General features: G+C 48.6%; 1 protein-coding gene across 9 annotated transcripts in view; it reads left to right on the top strand.

Annotated features, from left to right (window-relative positions):
- The window catches only part of RANBP3 (RAN binding protein 3), a 52,384-nt gene that overhangs the window by 5,716 nt on the left and 25,529 nt on the right, over positions 1 to 21,139 (top strand). For 5 of the 9 annotated variants that reach the window (XM_037042667.1, XM_037042666.1, XM_037042665.1 and 2 more), the window contains exons 2-3: positions 12,529 to 12,584; positions 18,482 to 18,670. In XM_037042667.1, the coding sequence (XP_036898562.1) occupies positions 12,529 to 12,584; positions 18,482 to 18,670 (245 nt within the window). Of the gene's footprint in view, positions 1 to 12,528; positions 12,585 to 18,481; positions 18,671 to 21,139 lie in introns of those variants that run through there. The other 4 variants (XM_037042672.1, XM_037042669.1, XM_037042671.1 and 1 more) reach the window with 2 other exon arrangements.

Here is a 21,139-nt window from a genome sequence, read left to right as displayed (position 1 = left end):
CCTAAAAGGCTACAAAATCTTTATACACTTTGAAGAAAGTTTCAGTTTTGCTCAGGCTCTTATGTATAAACTGAAAAGCTTATAGTTCTGCAAGTTTAAACTTTTAAACCACATCTTCAGCCTGCCTCTAAATTAACTGGAAAACAGAATTGCCCCAGCAGTCCCATTACCTTCTCGCCTTCATTGGGAGTTGGGGCTAGTCAGGACTTGGTGTGTGCTTATAGTCCAAGGGAGTTGGAGTGAGTGGAGGGGATAGACATTTGGTGAGGTTAGAACAAAGTTGGAGAAGGGACATTGTTTGGGGCTGGTGAAGTAAGTACTTTAGGCACCACTTGAATTCTGGCCTACAGATGAGTTCAGGCAGAGAATAGGGTAGAGTGGGAGAGGAGGGCCATAGAATAGGGTAGAGTGGGAGAGGAGGGCCATTCCCGGAGTAGTGTGGTGCATTGGGGAGATCTCCTGTACTTGAGAAAGGCAGATGGCAGAGGTGGCTGGTAAACACTGGGCGGAGCCTCTGTAGCTCTCCATGGTACTCTAAAGCAGTTAAGAGGCAAATAGGTTTGCATTTGTATCATTTGCATCCTACCCAGGACCTAGTGGTAGTGCAGGTGGCAAGTTTCTTCATTTTGTTCGAACAGAATTTGTTTTTGCCTTTGCCGCCTGTGTGCAGTAACCTTCTTGCAGTCTCATGGAGTCTTGTTCAATGTGACTGTTACTGCTACTCAGTAGCAAACTACAAAACTATGTAGCACAGGGCCTCAGAGTAAAGCCCTGCTTATCCACAGTTTGCTCGGTTGTTGCCACATGGAGCTATTGCATAGCACTCACTGTGAATCTTAAGCCTGATTGCTATCCCATTTGTATCCCACTTGTTTATAGTTTAAGGAGGTCGGGGAGGAAAATAAAAACCGGTGCCTGGGCCATACGGTCAGAGATTGCTGCAGAAGATACAGGGCATCTATGGTTTTAAAAAGCCCCACAAATATTTTTACGACATGAAGCCAGAGTTGAAAACCACAGGCAGTTGCAAGTTGCTTTAGGGACTAGCAGACATGTTTAATTTGGCCCATTTAGGTTTTTGCTTGTTTTTAATTATGAACCAACACTTAAGAATTCTGAGGTTTCTGGGGGGAAAAATAATCCAAGTTTCTGATTTCTCTTGAAAAATAGGAACCAGCCTTGGCCTGCATCCCTGTATAACATGACTTGCCAGGTCTGAGGAGCAGCTGCTGCCCTTGAGATAGGCTGTGTGCCCTCCTAGACACCACAGTTCCCACTGGGTCATTTGGGCCTGGCCCTCTTCCTCCTCTGGCGCCTGCCCAACCCGGGTTGGCATTTGGGTTTCGGCCCTCCCGTACCCCTCTTTGATGTAGCGTCCTTTTCACTGGGGGTACTCTTTACTCCAGCCAAAAGCTCTGACTGTCGGCGATTGATTCAGGATCCAGTGTCCTCCGGTGCTCATACTCAGCAGCAGGTGGCGGCGGTTTTCCGAGATGGTCCGGAGGCCCCAGAAGCCCCAAGGCCTTTTCAAGGGGACTTGGAGTTCAGAACTATTTTCATAACAATACAAAGGCATCCTTTCCCCTTTTCACTCACATTCTCTTGCGAATGGACAGTGGAGTTTTTTCCAGAGGTTATAATAGCGACAGATGGACTGCAGAGGCAAGTGAGAGTCTGGCTGTTTTCTATGCCATGCTTTAGAGCTTTGTCACAATGTAGAATGCCCCTTTTTCATGAGTTTACTTTGTTTTCAAAAAGCTGTTTTTCATTAAAAAATTTATTTAGGTAAACCTTTACTGACTGTTAAACTAACTAATTTTTGACATTTTCTTAGTTTTAATTTCTAATACAGTAAGTATCGGTAGCTATTTACAAAAGTTCTTGGGGAGCCTCAATAATTTGCAAGTGGGAAAAGGGGTTCTAATTCTAAAAAGTTTGAGAATCCCTGGCATGTGATGTGGATCCCCAATGTAAAGGGTCTGAGCAGGGCCTCTAGGGAGATTCACTCGGGCTTCTCCCGTCCTTCTACCACCGTCCAGGTGATTTTAAACTGGGATTGCCCAGCTGGCTCCAGTAGATACCTTGTGCCACGTTTAGAAGCGCCAGGATTGACTGACTTCAGTTTGTGCCTCATCTCTGCCACTTACTTGCCCAGGACCTCAAGCAGATTGTCAGACCTCAGTTCCTGCATCTGTGGAATGGGAACAGTGCTAATCCAGTCTGGGGATAGTCGTGTGATAGTTATGTCTGGTCATTGACTCTCTGGCATGTGCTGGTACCTGTCAGTCACAACTGGCTATTACTCTTCTGACTGGCTTCCTGAGTAGAGAAAAACTCTGGGATTGCAGCTGTGTTTCTGCCCCTCATCATTATTGACACTGGGTGAGTCCTGTGCCTGTAGCATGTTTAGTAGTGTCTCTCACTTTTACCCCTGTGATGCCAGTGGCACCCACCTGCCTCCAATCATGATAAGGAAAATGTCTCCAAACATTGTCAGATGTCCCCCCAGGGGCAGAGTCACCCCATTTCAGACTCCCTGCATTAGGGGAGTCTGTTGAGTATCCCCCGGGACTCTTCTGTAATCATCAGTCTTCTAAAGTCCTAGTCCTGCACATGTTTGAGTACACTTAGACTGAGTAGGGAGGGAGGACGGAGGTGAGTCACAGGAGCTGGGGCTCGTTCCTGTTTGTACTGTCCGACACATCAGGAACTTACTCTGGTGTATGATACGAGTCAGGGTTGCGACTCAGTTTTTTCCCGAATAATTAATGCAGGGTTTCTCAACCTCAGCACAGTTGACATTTGGGGTCAGACCATTCTTTGTGATTGGAGGAATACCCTGTGCACCCTAAGATGTTGATCAGTATCTCTGGTCTCTATCCAGTAGGTGCCATTAGCAGCTCCTCCTGACTGTGATAACCAAAAATGTCCCCAGACAATGCCTGTTGCCCTCTACACCCCTGGTGAGAATTGGCTTATAGGATTAAATAAAACTATCCAGGAATAAATTATTTGCCAACTAGAGCTTAGAGCTCACCCTCCTGACCTTCGTGGCCTTTTCCTTTGTGGCCTTTTAGCATCTACGTAGGCATTGTGGACTTCATATCATTGTTAGTAAGAGGGAACCGTATTTTCTATGGCCTTTCAGGTCCAGGCCATTCCATTGCATGGGGCTGAAGCAAGGAGAGCTGGCTGGTACCGGCATGCCTACTTCCAGGCACTGAGTCAAAGAGCCCATGGGCATCCTTTCCTGTGGGTCAGTTCTGTCAGCTTAATAGGAGCTTCTCCTGAAAACTGAGGCATGGGGCACTGTATTTGCTCTCACTCTGACAAAAGTAGGAAATCTCAGACGTTAGTGGTTACCCCGTGCACATGTTTAGAAAGCAGGCCTTGCTTCTGCAGTAAGTTTAAAATGCTTTGACTAAGTTAAACTACCCCAGGTTTGCCACACAGAATCTTGGGAGTTTGCTGACTCAGTTAATGCCTACAAGTGCATCTGTAACGACAGAGCAGGAGTGGGGAAAACAGTTTCTGAGAGTTTGGTGTTCCCCACTGAGCGGGAGCTGTGCATCCAAGAGTTCAGGGTCTGGGTTATTCATCATCATTGCTGTACGTTGCAAAGGGCACCCTGCTTGTGGAGTCTTCTTGTCAGAGGAGCAAGAATTATTTCAGGGTGCAGGACGTGCCTTCACAGCCTCATTACAGTTGTCTCTGTCCCCACAGCTAGGGACCTGCAGGCTCTGTCTCCAGGATATGCAGCCCCACCCACTTTGTCCTTTCTCCAAAGCTACAAGACTAGCTTGAGCCACCATTGTCACTGCCACTTCCCTGGATGACTTCCCACTGGATGACTCCTGGAGGCCTCCTCGTGTTCCCCTTACATCTACTTATACCTCCTTGAGATCTTTTCTCCTCGCTGCTCCCAGGATGATGTGTCCCAACATTTTATTACAAAACTTATCTAACACACATAAAGGGGAGGGTCACATGAGGGCCACAGCCAGGGTGGATCTTTTAAAAATATAAAGTAGCCCTGGCCAGGTGGCTTGGTTGAAATATCATCCTATACTCAAAAGGTTGCAAGTTTAGTTCCCAATTGGGGTGCATATGGGAGGCAACCAAGCAATGTTCCTCTCTTTCTTTCTTCCTCTCCCTAAAATCCATAAGAACATATCCTTGGGTGAGGATTTAAACACACACACATATACACACACAAGATTGTGTCACTCCACTGCTTGGAGGACTCCACAAGCCTCCCTCTAGACTGGAGAAATCCAGACCCCTCCCCCCCTCCCCAGCTCACCTTCCACCTTTCCCTGTGAACACTTTCAGCCATGTTGGCCTCCAGGTTCTTGTTTTTCTTAGGACTTTCATACTTGGGGTTCTCTCCACCCAGTGTATTTGGCCTTCACCCCGTTGTGTCTAAGGTTCAAATGATATTTCAGAGAAGCCTTACCCACCCATCCCCTTCTACCCAGCCACTCTTTTCCACCCCCTGCGTTATCATAGCACCTGTCTTCAGAGTTACCTCATCATCTCTCGCCCCTCTGTGTACTTGTTTTCTGTTCCCACGAGTGAGCTGTGACCATGCCGAGCCTGGTGCCTGGCATGGAGCAGGCACTCTGAATCGTGCTTCTGGGAGCGAGGCTTGGCTAGTTGGCCCTCCATCAGATCTTGCCGGAGGGGATCTGAGCTGCCGAGTGTTTGAATTGAGGTGTCCTGGTGTCCAGGCAGCTCTTGTAAGGGCCAAACCCTCCCTTAAATGTAAGGCATTTGTATTGTTGGGGACCCGAGGTCCCATGCTTTAAGGGGGAGTATTTGCAGTCTTCTCTGTGTAATTATGATGATGATAGTGCCAACATGGAATTGGGGTTGGGTACCCGCCACTCTGTGGGCATCAGCTCATTCAGTCCTTCCCGAAGCTCTCTGGGGTCTAGGTACCAGCCCTGTTGGACGAAGGACAGTGTACAAAGAAAGTGAATTAACACGGTTGAGGCCAGTTTGAGTGCACGCGAAAACCAGAGCCCGCATTTCTGAATTTCGTCATTTGGGTCTGCAGCCCTAGCAGGAGTTCTGTAGTCCTTATTTCCTTTCTGTGAGGGGGTTTCTGTTGTCTTTACTGAAATTTTTCTCCAGTCCTCAGCCACCTATACTTCACCTCAGCTGCGCTTGTGTCATGCTATCTAGTTGCAGAAGAGAGAAGTGCTATCAACACTGGATCCCTGCATTTATCAGCTATTTTAGGTGAAGTTGCTGGCTTTGTATGATTTATTTAGTAAGTTTGTGGGGTTTCCCTTGAAATCAAGGTACAGAGGTGCCCAAAGTATAACGTCTTCCCTCAGCAGCCTAGTCTGGGTGCGTGGGGCGGGGGTGGAGGGTTTGGTTGCAGGCCAATTAAGTAGAAGAGGCAGACTGCTGCTTGGCCTGAGCAGGGCTTCTGGGGGCAGGGTGGGGCGGGCCAGGAGGCACCCTGCTCCCTTGGAAAGTCAGGCTTAGGATTCTGACCCATCTCTGCCACTTACCAGGTTCGTGACGTCAGGCAAGACCCTGGTCTGTCCAAGGCCTCTTCATTTTGTTTCATGATTTGCAAATCAGAGATGATAAATAGTATCTATGCTGTGGGGGCTATGATAAGATTCAGTGAGACTGGGCATGTGGCGCACCTACCACTGTCTGGTAAGGCCATTCAACAATCGTGAGTTACTTGTTGCTCTCACTGTTGTTAAAAATGTCAAGGTGTGGCAGTAAGATGAGACCAGTAAACATTGTCTTCGGTTTCAATAGGTGAGGGTGATGGCAGGATAAAGAGCATTCCAGGAAAAAAATGAGTAAAATAAAAGACAGCATTGTCTCCCAGAATTGTGCCCCCTGTGATCTGCATGGGACCAGTTGAGAGTCACCTGAGGAAAAATATTGATGTGTTTGAGTGCCAGGAAAAAGAATCCAGGGGCCTACTACCCTCTACTACCTGGGCTGGGCAGCCACTGAGCAGGTCCACTAACGCAGGGAGGCATCACCTAGCAACAGCATGGTTGAGATCAGTGTCGTTCTTCACCAGAGAATTAGCCTGTGAACAGAGTTGACACTTCAGTGACAAATTCACCTTCATGTTCCTGCGCAGAGCTGTTTATAGTAATTCCTGAGAAGAGCAATGACTCGAAGGGCTGAGGTGGTGTCACAGGATTAAAGCAGTTGCCACATATTAATACTGTTATTTGTGTGGGCGAGATGCTTTCCATATTTTTTGCACAGATGAGAAGATTAAGACACATCAGCCCAGGATTAAAGCTCATTTTACACAAGAACCTCGCTGACATTTTAGACAGCAATTCCAAGTGGCCTTCCAGAGGGGGACTGTTTCCTGGCAGGTGGTCGAGTCATCGTTTACTAGGGGTATAAACAGAACAGGAGAGGTAATCCAAGTTCCCTTCTCCGTGTTTTCCTGGGTCTGCGTGTTTTCTTCCATTTAGTTTAACCAAGATCCTCAGACAAGGTCGGAGGCAGCCACAGGGGGGTGCCAAAGCTTATCACAGGACAGTCCACCTTCGGGATCTCCGTGTGCTAGTCCCTCCACGGCCTGAAGGAAGGAAAGTTTATGTGAAAGGGGGGAGTGTAGAGAACATGTGTATTTCCAGCTTAGAATCGGAATTTGTTACGTAAAGCATTACATGGTTGAACATTTGACGATGAAGACAGTGCAATTTGTTGCCCCACTGACTGTATCTTGGAATGTGTCTTGATTCACAGTTTCCATCAGGATTCAAAGAATCGGCTACTGACTTAAGTGCACAGTTGACCAAAGCAGATGGCATGTTACTTGTTGAAAGCCTTGGGCCAACTCCAGAACTCATCGCTCGCCCTCTAGTTTTATTGGGCTGGCTGGGCAGAGCAGCCCTGACAGTTGTGGCCATGTCAACAATGCCTTTGGAAGCTGGGCCATGAGAGCAGAGGTTAGGGTGTGCAGAGGGGACCCAGACATCTGGCACAGGTTTGGAATGAGAGCAGAGATGCACCTGGGCTCATCTGTCCGTGCTCACCACCAGGACACCAAGACTGCACGGACCAGATGCAGGACACAGGCCCTGCCCTCAGGGATTATAGCTGGGCTTTCCCATTTTGCATCTGAACCTCACAGTTAAGTGGAGGGTGGTGGAGGGGAGAGCCCATGCTGTGAGCCAGGATGTCATCAGGGGCTCACGCTTTTCCTCCGCTGACCAGTGAGCCCCCCTCCACCCACACACATACAGTTTGCCCTGGGGGGTGAGGACGGGGACGGTAGGCCAGGATTTTGCTCCCCTGGGTTGTGTGATCATCATCAGGCACAGGGCTGGTGCTCTGCTGGGCACAGAAAGGGTCTGCATGGAGCAGAGTAGCCATCTTGGACTTGGCATGTGGCACTCGAAAAGCCATGGTGAGGCCAAAGCACCTGACACATCCCAGACAGTAGAGCCCATGCCACCCAGAGACGGGCTGTTTTTTGAGGTGACTTGGGCATTCTGTATCTCACCGTGTTGCACACACCACTGTGGCCACAGTCATCCATAGAACACAGTTATTGGGCTTTTGTCGAGGGTGTTCTGGAAGGTGGGGGGGATGCCTGGTCAAGTAATTGGGCAGCATTTGGTTAGACAAGTTTGTTTACTGTGAGTTTCTGTAACCCTTCCTGTGTCGGTGTGTCAAGCCAATTCTCCAGGAAGGCTGCTTTTTTACAAGCTAATTGATCAGGCAGCATTTCACAGAAAAAGAAAAAACCCCACAAAAACACCTGGTTGGCAGAGTCTGGATTGAATAATTTGCATTTGATTAAGATTGTAATATTTTTGGTCTTAGTGGTGTCCTGGATCTCTAGAAGTTTCTGAGGTGGTTTTCCCTTGTAAAAGAAAGGCTAGGCTGGGCATTCAAGCAGATCATGTAGAAACCTCATTCCTTGACAACCAGAAGCTATTTGGTGATGGAATAGTTGAAAAAACCATCTGTGGCTACTCCAATGAGGACAGGGCCAGCCTATTTGGAAGGGGTGCATGTCTTGTCATTTTGTAATGCCAGTACTAATTTGGCAATCTGTGGACTTCTGGCTCTCTTGGAGCTGAGCAGAAATGAAATGTGACTCTGGTGCTTCATGTTTTTGGTAGAGAACTGGCTGACTGAAGTTCATTGGTATGTTTTAGTGCGATGGTTGGGTTTATCATGACTGCCAAACCTCCCCTCAGTGGGGGTCCCCATAGGACCCAATGTGGGCTGCCACAGCTCTGTCCTTCTCAGTCGTAGTCCTTGTAGTGAAGAACATTTCATTCACTCAGTAACTGCTTGTTGGTCATTCGTTTCATATGTGGCTCTGAAGACTTGAGGTGAACACAACAGAGGCCTGGCTCTTACAGAGCTTCTCTTCCAGAAGTAGAAGCCGCCAACGAGCAGGTACACAACCCGCTGTGAGCTTTGGGCCTTGTACACAAACATACTTCTCTCTTCTAATCAAATGTTTTAGCCTAAAGTTTTCTGCCCCTAGCTTCCAGTTCCCATTTTTCTCATGATGCCTTGCACAGAATAAGAGCTTAATAGATACTCGTGATTACATAGCAGCTCGTGTTCAAACATTCATTGTATGATTCTTACATGGTACCCATCAGGTAAGGTGCAGAGTTGTTTTGGATGCTGTACGCATAGTCTCCCAGTCTCCCAGTCTCCCAGTCTCCCTGACAAGTAGCCTAGGTATATGATCCATATAAGCTAGAGTATGCTTGGGAGCACAGTTTAAACTGGGGGTTTGCCCTGGCCAGTGTGGCTCAGTTGGTTGGCTGTCATCCTGCAAACCCAAAGGTCACGGGTTTGACTTCCAGTCAGGACAAATGCTTGGATTGCAGGTTCAGTCCCTGGTAGGGGCATGTGCAAGAGGCAGCTGATTAATGTTTCTCTCCCTCTATTTCTCTTTCCCTTTCCCTCTCTCTAGAATCAATAGAAGAAAAATTTTATTTTATATTTATATTTTTTAAGGGTTTTATTTTTTAGAGAGGGAAAGGGAGGAAGAGAGGAAACGAAACATCGATGTGTGGTTGTCTCTCACAAGCCCCCTACTGGGGACCTGGTCCACAACCCAGGCATGTATTCTGACTGGGAATCGAACCAGGGATCCTTTGATTTTCAGGCCAGCACTCAATCCACTGAGCTGTACCAGCCAGGGCTAAAAGAAAAAAAATTAATAAAGGTAAATACATAAACAAACTGGGGGCTTCCTGAAGGAGATGGTGTCTGTGTCTGTGTCATGAATGAGTGCTGACCATGGAAGAGGAAGAGGGAACGTGTTCTGGGCAGAGGGATTAAACCAGGCAGAACTCCAGGAGTGTGACAGAAGCATGGGGTACACAAGGGATAGTGCCACCGTAATGGGCAGGCGGGAGATGGCCTGTTTGAAGGGTCTCCAACCCTAGTCTGGGAGGGCATTGCAGAGTTTTAAGTGTGCGTTTCACCCCAGTGGTTGTGGCTGCTCTGCAAAAGCCAGGCTTAAGGGGGCCCTCAAGCAGAGGCCAAGAATATCTGCACTTGGAAGGTGGTGGCAGGTGTGGGTCCAGCAGCCGCTTCTGGGAGTTCATAAGGACAGATCTGCTTGGATCTCACCTGGTGCTCCTGCTCTTTGTGTGGCTGCTTTCAGAGCTCAGACCCCCATGGTCCCCTCCGTAACCTCTCTCTGCCCCAGCTGAGCAACATGCCAGTTGAAATACAGAATTGTTCCTCGGAATAGGTCCTCTCCCAGTTACACTGGACCCTGCCACATGGTCCTGTCCTGTCCCCGGGCCCACAGATGGCCCAGGCCTCCTTTAGTTACCCTCCTGTGTGCCTGCAGACCAGAAAGCCCTTCCTCTGCCATCTAGATGGTTCTCTCTTTGTCCAGTCCTTCCCAACCAGCCTGGCAGTAATTTCCTCTAGTGTCCTCTCCCCTTGCTCATCCTCTCGTCAGGTATTTGTGGAGCCGCTGCAAGGCACAGGTACTGTTCGCACACCACAGACAGCAACGGGGAACCAGGCAGTCTCCTTTCTCCTATAGTTGACATCTTAGTCAGGGAGATAGACCGTAAATACATCGTGTATCAGCTGGTGATCCCTGCTGTGAAGAGAAAGACCCCTGTAAGGCTAAACATGGTTTCTTCTGGGGAGTAGTGTGTGTGTTTAATGAAGTCCGCAGCAACAGGGCCCCACTGTCAGGCTGGAGGCCCTTAGGCACAAGGGGCAGAAATCCATAGTGCATTAAGCAAAACTCGGCATCTGTTGACTTAGCTGAAAAGTGTTGGGGGTGGGATTAGCTTTGGGCCTGCTGGACCCTGGGCCTCCAGCAGCAGCATTTAGTTTCCTCTTCCACATCCCACTGGATTGGCTCCAAGTCCAGAGTCCCCTGTTACCTCCCACCAGCTCAGCAGAGAGAGAACTCCCCTTCCCCAGTAGCTCCAACAAAAATCCTGGACTTGAGTCTCATTCACCATCAGCAACCTGGCCTTACCACGTCACTGCATCCCCAGGGCTCAGGGCACGCAGTACCTCTCTCTCCTCAGGCTGGACCAAGGGCTAGGCTCCATCTGAAACTCGGAGGTGGGGGAGAGGTGGTTTTCTAAAGAAAATGAGAGGTTGGAGGAGCTGGGCTGGCCAAAATCCTGGCTTCCTGTGTACCCCAGTGCCTTGCTGCTGGCGGGGAGTTGAACACAGAAATGAGGCTGGGGCCTGGACCTCCAGCCCCTGATGCTGGGCTTGTGGTATACAGGGCAGCCCAGGAAGGTTTTGGGGATTCCCTGTGGTAGACGTGTGGGTAAGCTGCTGCCACCCCAAGTGTCCCTCCAGCATTGCTTTGCTGTTATTTATTGCCTGGCGTAGGCATGTTCATTCATCCCCCCCATCCCAGTGTGTTGGGCAGCAGCTGCACACCGTGCCGGGACATGGCTGCATACAGAAGCATGGAAGCCTTGATGGTGATCCTTCCGCCTTCCTCCCTTAGCACTTTGGTCTCATGCATGTCATTCACCCGTGTCCACCATGGGCTGTGCACACTGAGGACTGTCGCGGAGAATCGGACTCTGGAACGGTGCAGCATCAGTGAGCACACCAGAGGAAATGGTCACCATCAGTGGGTCGTTGTCCCCAGGTTGAGACTGATGTTTGTCCTCCTTCTCCAGGGAGGGACAGTTTGGGGGGTGGGGAGTGGAAGAGGGTCTGTTTGATTGTCTCAGTCTTCTCCCTTTTCCTCCTCAAACCTTGTCTTCGCCCTGTTTTTACTCTGGATGATCGCTGTCCCCTCCCAACTGGTCTCCCCATATCACCCTCTCCCCCAAACTGTTGTCTCTGTAAACTGAAACCAACCACCATGCCTTCTTAAGTTCTCCCCACGGCCACCGTCTGCCCTTGGGCACCATGCCTTCACACCTGCCACTCTCCCTGCCAGGCTCTTCGTGAGACTTCAGGACAACAGCCTCTTCTCAGGGACGTTTTCCTGAGACTCACGACCAGACACTTCCCAGCTCCCCCCACGTGACCTCCCTTAGGAACTGTGACCCACACAGGTTTCCCTTCTGCATGGCAGTCCTGCTGGGGGAGAGCCGGGTGGATGTAAATTCCTGGTAAATCTCAGCCTCCCCGACTGGTGGCTCTGTGACGGCAGGACCGTGCGGGTACCCTGTGAATTCCTGACTCCCCTGGCTTCCCATCCACTGCCTGCCTTTGGATGCCGAAGGAGGCCCTGGGCACCTCCCTCAGGGTTGTCAGTACACCCAGAGCCAAGGACAAGGGGCTGCCTCCAGGGGTAAAGGCTGTCCTAACTACAGCCCCTGGCTCCCCGCAGAGGCTGCCTGGGCTGCCTCTGGATAGGAGACAAGTTGTGTTGCCTGAGAACAGCAGGCAGCACAGCCCTGGTCCCGTCAAGTGACGGGACGTCTCAGAGGGTGTTCTCCTTCAGCAGCCATGGAAGCTGGCCTCTCAGACTCACACAGCTCCATAAATCCTCTTGTTTTACTGGCTGCTCTCAGAGAACCAGGTGGAGTGCTCCACAAGCTCGAGCCGTGTGGGCAGAGGTTACAAACTGGTTGCCCCGTGGCCTCAGTGGGCCTGTGGTTTGAGAAAATAAGAATAAAAAACCTAAGCTAGTCTCCAGCATTTGAAATCCAGGAGATGCCACATAAAGATCGACTTCCCTATGTCAGGGTTCTTCCAACCATGCCGTCTCCAACACCCCGCCGCAAGGCACACTCCCCACCACGCTCCCTTGATCGGTGATTCAGCCTGTTCTAAGTGAGTCTTAAAGGCTTTTTATTGGTGTGTAACAAGCTCACATAACCTGCCATTAAGTGCTGCATTGTCACAAACTGAACACCCCACGTCTCCAAGTCACAAAACTGTTTTCTAAGTATTTGATGTCCTTTGTAGTTTTGTATTGGGTTTGACTAGTTTTGTATTGGGTTTGTTTTTTGTTTTTAACTTATTACAAACGAAAGTAGTTTTGTTTACTGTATGAAATAGTGTTGGGGGGAAAAACACCAATTTTTCTTTTTGCAGAAAAGCCTGCCATTGCTCCGCCCGTCTTTGTGTTTCAGAAGGATAAAGGACAAAAGGTAAGGGGCTGGTATGTTCTCTCTTCACCTGTTTTCTCCTCGGGATCTCTCTCCCTAGGTCACACGGCCAAGGGTGCTTCTGCCCTTTAAGCGTTTTCACATTGAGCTTGGAGTAAAAAGGTCCAGTGGCTTCCGGTTACCATGGCGAGAGGTTGAGACAGGCATGTGTGGAAAGGGTTCACAGACCCTCCCCTTAAAAATGGTGGTAGAAAGCTTTCTCCTCATTCTGAACTATTTGACTTAGAAATACTACTGTACGTTAGGGAAACCAGTGGGAATGAGAAGAGTAGAAGGAAAATGTAGAAGGAAGGAGAGGGGGGACTGGAGGGGGAGAAAAGCTGTGTGAGAGACCAGCTGGTGGTTATGGGGGGGAAATAGGAGCTTTATCTAAAGATTTTCGCGGGATTTTTTGGCCCCAACCAACTTGGCATAAATGTATTTAGAATAATTATTAGTTGGCTGGTACTGTATATATACCAGTCATCTTTGTTGGGTTACTTTCCCCTCTTGGATCTTCAATGTCTTGATCAAACTCTTGTTGGAAATACCTTGTCCAATTCATAGTGATGACCTGGTACCTCAGTCACATTTCAGCTGTCTCATGTTGTTTATCTTGAAGTCACAGGTTTTATATCCCTGTCTGACAAATCAGTGTGGAGGGTCGAGGTTGTGTCCAAACTTAGCTGATGTTCTGTGGCAATGCTTCCCAAGCTTGTCTGAGGACTCCCTCTATTTGTCCAAAAAAAAAAGGATGATTCCTCCCCACCCGTGACCCAAGCAAGATAGCAGGTAATTTAATGCCCATAGCAAGATTTCAGAGGAACCGGCGTGTTGTGAAATCCATTTGCAATCTTGTTAATAAGAAGCACATTTGAGATTTGGGTCAGGGCTGGGTATCCACAGGCCAGGTGCTCTGCTGGATCCCCAGTCTTGCAGCAGGGTGGCCAGCTCTGAGGTTCGGGGCTGCTGGCCTGGCAGTTTGAGACTCCTGGCAGTCCAGTTACTGCTTGTAGATTTTTTTTAAATTTATTTTTAGAGAGAGGGGAAGGGAAGGAGAAAGAGTGGGAGAGAAACATCAATGGGTGGCTGCCTCTCATGTGTCCCCTACTGGGGACCTGGCCTGCAACCCAGGCATGTGCCCTGACTGGGAATTGAACCAACGACCCTTTGCTTCACAGGCCCCGCTCAATCCACTGAGCTACGCCAGCCAGGGCTAGAACAGTTACTGCTTATAGATTTTTTTTAAATTTATTTTTAGAGAGAGGGGAAGGGAAGGAGAAAGAGTGAGAGAGAAACATCAATGGGTGGCTGCCTCTCATGTGTCCCCTACTGGGGACCTGGCCTGCAACCCAGGCATGTGCCCTGACTGGGAATCGAACCAACGACCCTTTGCTTCACAGGCCCGTGCTCAATCCACTGAGCTACACCAGCCAGGGCTGTAGATTTTGTCTCTTGGTCTGGGAGGAAAGGCCAGACTTTTTTTTTTTTTTTGGTGCAGCCCAGTTTTTCTGGAAAATGTTCAAGTACTAGACCAGGAAGAAAGCTTGTGTGTAGAGGGGACAAGAAGGAGAGGGAGGTTGCCCTAAAACCCATCACCCATACCCCCTCTCATTTAGCAGTGTCTTCTGTATGGGCAGGGGCTTCTCTGCTAGGCTCTTTCCCACATTAAACGTTCCCATCTTTAGTCCTCTGCTGAAGAAGCAGAAAACCGAGGGAGTGTTCTTCCCTCCTTTTGTTTTTGTTTGCTTTTGTTGTTTTCCAGGAGGTATGTTAAAGGCATATCAACCTCTGCTGTCTCCTCTCCCTGGGAGTCTGACATGTACTAACAGCTTAGTTACCTGTGTTTTTAATCATCCTTCCTTTGGAAAAGGGTCAGTCCCTGAAGGGTTGATGTGTTTCCTCTAGCTTTTTAGAAATAGATGTATTCCATTTATTTCTCTTATAGGTGTAAAAGTCACTTCTCAGGTTTTCCATTAAGTCAGGGTTTTCTAGAATTTTTAATTTTATTATGATCATCTTTTGACTCCCTTTTAGGTTAAAGCAGGGATCAGCAAACTAAGGCCCAGCACCACCACCTGTTTTTGTAAATAAAGTTTTACTGGCCCAGCCCCTTCACTGTAGCTGAAGCTAATTTCCCATTAACAGCGTAAAGTAATTAGGACTCTGACCCTATAGGCCTGCAGAGTCAGGAGTATTTAGTATCTGGCCCTTTACTGAAAAAGTTTTGCCGACCTCAGATTTAAGTAAGCAATAGAATTTAATAATTCTTTAAACCTGAGGACTTTTGAATAGCCAACAGGATGAAAAACTAAAATGTCATATTTGTTCAGCTAAATTCAAAATGCTTTAAAAATTACTAATTCCTGTTTCAGTATTATTTTCACAGTTGAGGTGGTCCTGTTGCTTTGGGGCATTTTTTCTTTGTTTACTTTGTTACAGATTTATTGGGGTGACATTGGTTACTAAAATTATAAAGGTTTCAGGCATACGATTCTATAACACATCATCGTATTCTGTGTGCTCACTACCTCAAGTCAAGCCTCCTTCCATTGCCATTTATCCCCCTTTACCCTCTTCTACTCCTCACTCCCCCCCATTACCTTCATAAATTTTATGGAAATTATGTAAATGGTGACACTGAACCGGAAGAGTGGTGGATGGTCATCCTCATCTTAAAGTGTGCAAATGCAGTTCTTACGAAAATACTGACTCAAAGCCAACTTGGCTAGATTTCTAAAAATAATTGATCCCCAGGTCCTCAGAGGTCAGCTCCCCACTTCTGTTGCAAGATCACCAAAGGGGTATGGGAAACCTCTGGGTTTGACAGCAGGAGTGGGAGGGGCTTTTGTGACTGTCCTTTAGGGCTGCTTTCTGAGCTGTCAGGTAGATAGCGGCCATGTGGACACAGAATCTTCCTTTCTTCCCCTGTTGCTGTGACAGCTTGGGAGTGAGGCAGGAAGTACACAGTAGCTCGGCTAGCTTTGTTCCTTGACGTCCCATTTCAAGAAAGATGCAAGGGCAACCTCTGAGGGGCAGCCACAGTACCTCGGATGAAAGTTAGCGGTGGAGAATCTTCCTGTTTCATTCTCTCTCCCTGCCCACTTCCCTCTCACACTGTAGGCCCAGGGCAGGGAAAAAGTTGTTGGAGCTGGTGTTTTTCTGAGCGAACTTTCCTCTCTCTTTTGATATTCAGTGTTTTATTTTGAAATTTTCAGCCTCAGAAAAGTAAGAAGAATGGTGCTGAGGACACTCGGGTGGGTATGCTCCACCAGGTTTCACTGTAACATCTTTGTTGTTGGCGGCCGAAGCACACGACTGCAGTGTGTGCCCATCTGACTTCCACAGGGGCCGCCGGTCCGTGTCCCGTGCCATTGCCACCCGTAAGAATGTGGTCAGTGTTGCTTCTTGGCCTTTGGGCTAAGATCAAGTGTAGAAAATGATCATTAATTCAGAAGCCACCTCCAGTATATAAATCATCCTAATTGTCACCAAAATATCCCTTACAGCTATTTTTTGAGCCACTTCTTGATCCACAAAGATTAAGTAGTCCCATTGTCATTGTGGGACCATTCATTTCTTTGTCAGTAAATGGTGTCTAACCCACCAGTGGTATGTGCTTCAAAGAACCCCTATACACTCCCCTTTTAAAAGAGAGCACACCACAGGCCCAGCTGTTGTCACTGAATCAGGATTGAGATGAAAGATTTGAAATCAGGAAAAAGAAAAACTAAGCTGCCAGCCATAGGTGTTTTTGTTTCTGTGCAGCGGTGAAGCCACTTGTTCACTGTCAGTCCCCCATTGGCGATCCACGCGGTCACAGCGGACTGCGCTGTTAGTAGCCTGCGGGGGCCTCCCAGATTGAGCTGTCAGATCCTCCTGTCATCCAGTGTTAAGAGAAGCTTTTCACAGCCTGAACGCAGTCTTCTCTTCTTTGCATGTCTCCAGGCTTCCTCAAGGTGGCACTCCTTGTGAAATGCTTATTACATTTATGTGCATTTGTGTTTTTAAAGCAAAAATGAAACCTTTTATTAACTGCCTTGATTGGAGGCAGTTTTTTTTATGTGAAAAGAATTTGACTCTCCTGTAGGTTTTCTTATTGTTTGTGATGATTAATTTTTTTTTTCAGTTCGTTTGTCTTCCAAATATTTGTTAACCTGAAGGGGGTGGCTTTGAGGTTGTGCTGGCAGGATAATGCCCATTTGGTAAAAAGACAGGAAGCAGTTGCAGAAATGCTTCCGAGCAGAAAGTCCAGTTTTGCTGAAAACGCTGTATAGCATGTTTAGACCTAATTTTGAAGCTTATTGTTAGTAGAACAAGTATATCCTATGTGCACATTTTTGTTTGCGTTTTTTGTTACTTTCGTCAGCCACATACATTTGATGATATATGATTTAGGGTCAGGATCTGATGTCTAGTTTTAACAAACATTGAGAACTGCAGGCCCTGTCTTGGGTGTTTGAGCTTTTCTTGTCCAGCAGAAACACCCAGACCCAGGGAGAGAATGCTAGAATAGCACTCGTACTTTTTTTCGGTGCTCCGATTTAGACTTCATTTTGAGTCCCCCATGCCATGGGGGCATTTTATGTTCTAAAAGCAGTGATTAAAAAAAAATCCAAGTGGTTTGAATTAGAAAGGCAGTTTCCCACAGAGCTCTGGGTTTAATTTTCTCTTGTCGGGTGTTAAATCTCTAGCCGTAAAGTAGCAGCTGACTAGTGCAAGAACTGACCTGGGCGCCCCTGGCAGGCGGGAGGAGCAGCGTGGGGAGGAGGCCTTTGTGTCTGTGGGTCTCAGACCCTGGATAGGCAGAGTTGGTTTGGTAGTTTTTTAGATGTATACATGAGTTAACACTATGTTGCTGTTGCTTTCCTAAGAATATTTGAAAGTTCTCTTAAATCTTCCTTTCACGTAGTTCCTTTAATTCGACAAGCTCACGTGTTAGGAAATAGCCCCACACCCTTTCCAAAGAGGTCTCAGTCGCATCACACTCAGAAGAAACACAGTGCTATCTGCGAGGAGGTAGGGAGCTCCGTGGTCACTTAGTTCACAAACTCAGAGAAATGGCTTCGCATTGTGGGAGAGGCCAAGCAGGAGCAGACCCCCCACCTCTTCCAGAACATCAGCTTTCTAACCCATTTCTCAAGAAGAGAGTCTTGGCCACAGAAGCCCAAGAACCAGCTCAAAGAATGCCAGGGGTGTTACACTTTCAAGGATGAAGACTTCTGGAGCCAGCTTTCTTTTCCCTGGCTGTTTTCCAAATAAGCCCCCGCCCAGGGTGTTTGGACTGAGCCCGGGGAAATTCCCAGCCAAGGTTCCAGCTAAACTCCCACCCTTTCCCCAACACGAAACCAGCTCTCTGTGTCTCTGCCAGCTCCTTTGGTCACTCCACACGTGCAGTCACTGAGATGAGAAACTCTTCCTTCAGCTCAGGTTTAAGCAGCTAGAAGAACTAGAGTGAGATGCAGAAGCCCTTGACCCTGGATGTGCCGTTTTGCATCTGTGTGGTGTCCCAAGCCTGCCCCCCACCTTTCCTAGCAGACAGAAATGGTGCTGAGGGCAGTTCCCTCATCCGTATCTCTGAGGAGACATGTTATTAACATGTAATCATCCCTGTTCCCATCTGATAGAGGCACTGCCCCCCTTTTCATCACCAGGAGTGTTTTTCCTCACTTGTGGCCCATAAGCAGGCTAGCTTTGTGCCAGGCCTCCTTGTACTTCTGAAAACGAAGGTCCAGACTTCCTGCACAGCAACACTTCGTGCCAGCTTTCTTGGCCCATCCTCCTGGGCAGGAACTGCTGGAGTTCCAGCCATCTCTAGCCCTTCGATCCCCACCCCCGCCCCCTGCCCCATGTTGCAGCCTTTATTTACATTGAAGGAAAATTGTCTTTTTTGCTCCCAGTCCTCTGCAGAGCAAAAAGACTTGTCGGATTCGGGAGAGGAGCCTCGGGGGGAGGCTGAGGCTCCTGACCGTGGCACAGGTCACCCCGAGTCAGCTGGTGAGCATGCTCTAGAGCCTCCTGCCCCCGCTAGCGCTTCAGCCAGCGCTCCTGAAGCCCATCTTCCTCCTTTTCCACGAGAACTGGCAGGGGTAAGTCCGCCTCCACCCAGCATTCCGTGGCCCAGGGGTCCCCACCCAGACCAACCCTATCCCTCCGGGTCCCTCAGGTTTAGACTCTAGATTATAAGCAGCTGATGGTAACTGAAAAGATGACCAGGATCTCTTCACCTCTCTTTAATTCGTGCTGCCAAAGAGCCAGGGAAAATTAGGTCCCCTTTACATGGGGACTTCTCTAGCTGGGGAAATACCCACAGCAAAAAGCCAATCCTGTTTGTTGAAAGAGACACCAGGGGCCAAAAGAGGAAACACGTAGTGGGTAGAACCTTCCAAATCAGATTCGACCCCTTCTCCATTTGTTCTTTCTCTTCTCCCTGAGTCTGGGCCTCCCAGTTCAGTGTCTGAGGACACGAGGAGCTCTGGCTCCCTTAACTGGGGGGGAGGGGGCCTGACAGATGCCCCGCAAGGCTGGCTGTGATGCACTGGCCAGGCTGGGAGCTGCTTGCCTTCAGTCAGGCAGGAAGAAGACTCTTCTCTGAACCCAGAGGGAACCCCTGAGCCCTCTGTCTTTGTATTAAGAAGGCTTTTGAAGATTATAGGTGGAGAAGATTGTGAACTCTCTAGAACAAGAAATGTCTTGAGTGTTTGGAGTCTGATAAATTGGGAGAGGTAAACATCATCGTATGTTCAGGATCAAAACTCCATAGCTACCTCATGGCCGAGTTCCCCAATGCCGTGACAGGGAAAAATGACTTTTAACAAGAAAAGAGAGGACCCCACTCTGCCACACAGAACACCAGGCAGCATTCCAGGGCGTCACAAGCCCAGGCCTATCGCAGTCCCGGTGTCACATTACCAGCACCCTGTGTTCTTAAGGAAACCATTGAATTTCAGTTACAGGCACCAAACCCTAGGCTACGCAGGAGGAAGCCATGTGTCAGCCGAGGTGAGACTGGAGTCACCTTGAACACTTTGGAGAAATCAGTGTGTGGTGGATAAAGAAGTAACCATTTTTACCACGGTTGGGAACAGCAGGGAAGCAGTCGTTGCTAGCATAGAAGTGGGTTTGGGGTATTGAACTCAGAAGCTCAGTGAAGATTCCAGCCAGGAGGCACTTAGGCCAGAGTGTCCTGGCCTCCAAGCCCTCACACGAGAGCCGACAGAGCAATAATTAGGTGATTGCTCTTTTGGTTCCAGGCAGAGCAGCTCCTGGAACCTCTTTCTGAGTTGAGTGTTGTTCGTTATTGTGTCTTCAGCCCTCACACACACGGGACGTCATGTTCTCAGTGTCCCAAGAACAGATGACCTTCACACGGATCTGCCTGAGAGGCTCTGCTGCCTAGTCTGAAAGACACAACTTACAGAGACATCAGCTGGAAAGGTTGACAGTTTTCAACTGAGATTGGCAGGTGTCTAGATCACAGAGGTTGTTTCATGGCAGCTACTCTTCCAAAGGCATGCAGGCTCTTTTGGGTCCTCTCACTTCTAGGACCCACGTGGTAAGACTGGTGGGTCCCTGCCCCTAAGAGACCCATGCAGAAAGTGTCCTGGAGGGTCTTACCTTCCACCTACAGCCAGTCCAAATGTTGATATCTGAGGAACTCTCCTCCGTTCTTGTGTACTTGGGGTTGGAGGCTGTACTTCCAAGAAATTCATATGGTCCCAGGACTGGCAAATGCAAGGTCAAGTGTTCTGGCAGGGAACCCCAGGGTGGATTGTGAAGTCACCGTGGGAGGTAGCCAGGCCTTGAAGCGGTTTGTGAACAGAGCAGCACAGCATCAAAGGCCATGCATCTGACATACACATACGCATTGTTTCAGCATTTGTAACTATAGGAATCCTCAATTCTGTTTGAAGTACCAGCAGCGCTGCCACCATCACATCATCCGGGGACAGCTCCTAGGGCTCAGCCAGGGCTTGCTCCGTGGGGCTCTCTGCAGGGAAAACCCTGGCAGGTTGCTAGTGGCTCCTATCAACTGGCTTTCCCCACTGAGTGGACAAGTTCAAGCAAAGTACACGTGGGTTTGTAGGTCAGTTAGAACATAAATCAAGGCAGAGGAACCCAATCCCAGCTTCTCAGGCTGAGATTTTCCCTTGGTTAACTCATTGCTTTTGCATCAGAACAAATTTGGATCTTGTTCTGTATCTCACCACAGTCCAGGAAGTCACCCACATGTTACTCAGCAGGTCTCATCCATCATGTTATGTCTCTTTACTGTGCCGCTGTCCCTCGGGGGGCTATAAAGCACAAGCCCTTTGTGGTAAATAGTGGATCGCTGAATTGTTAAAGAGGGCCCTGATCGTGTTTCAGTCTCATCAGCACTCTAGCCATGGAAGACTCGGTACCAGAGAAAAGTGTATATATCAGACTTCCTGGCTCTCGGCAGGCAGTTTGAAAAAGACCAAACCACATTCAGATTCAGTTCTCTGGCCGGGAGGAAACGAGCAGCTTCATGCTTACTCCAAGCCTGGCTGAAGTCTGCTGGACTGAAGCTCCAAGCC

The sequence above is a fragment of the Sturnira hondurensis genome, unplaced genomic scaffold (assembly GCF_014824575.4).
Source record: "Sturnira hondurensis isolate 20B ecotype Veracruz unplaced genomic scaffold, ASM1482457v3 Scaffold0003693, whole genome shotgun sequence".
Taxonomy (NCBI): Eukaryota; Metazoa; Chordata; class Mammalia; order Chiroptera; family Phyllostomidae; genus Sturnira; species Sturnira hondurensis.
The sequence above is the reverse complement of the archived record's forward strand: the minus strand, read 5'-3'. Positions and strand labels throughout refer to the sequence as shown.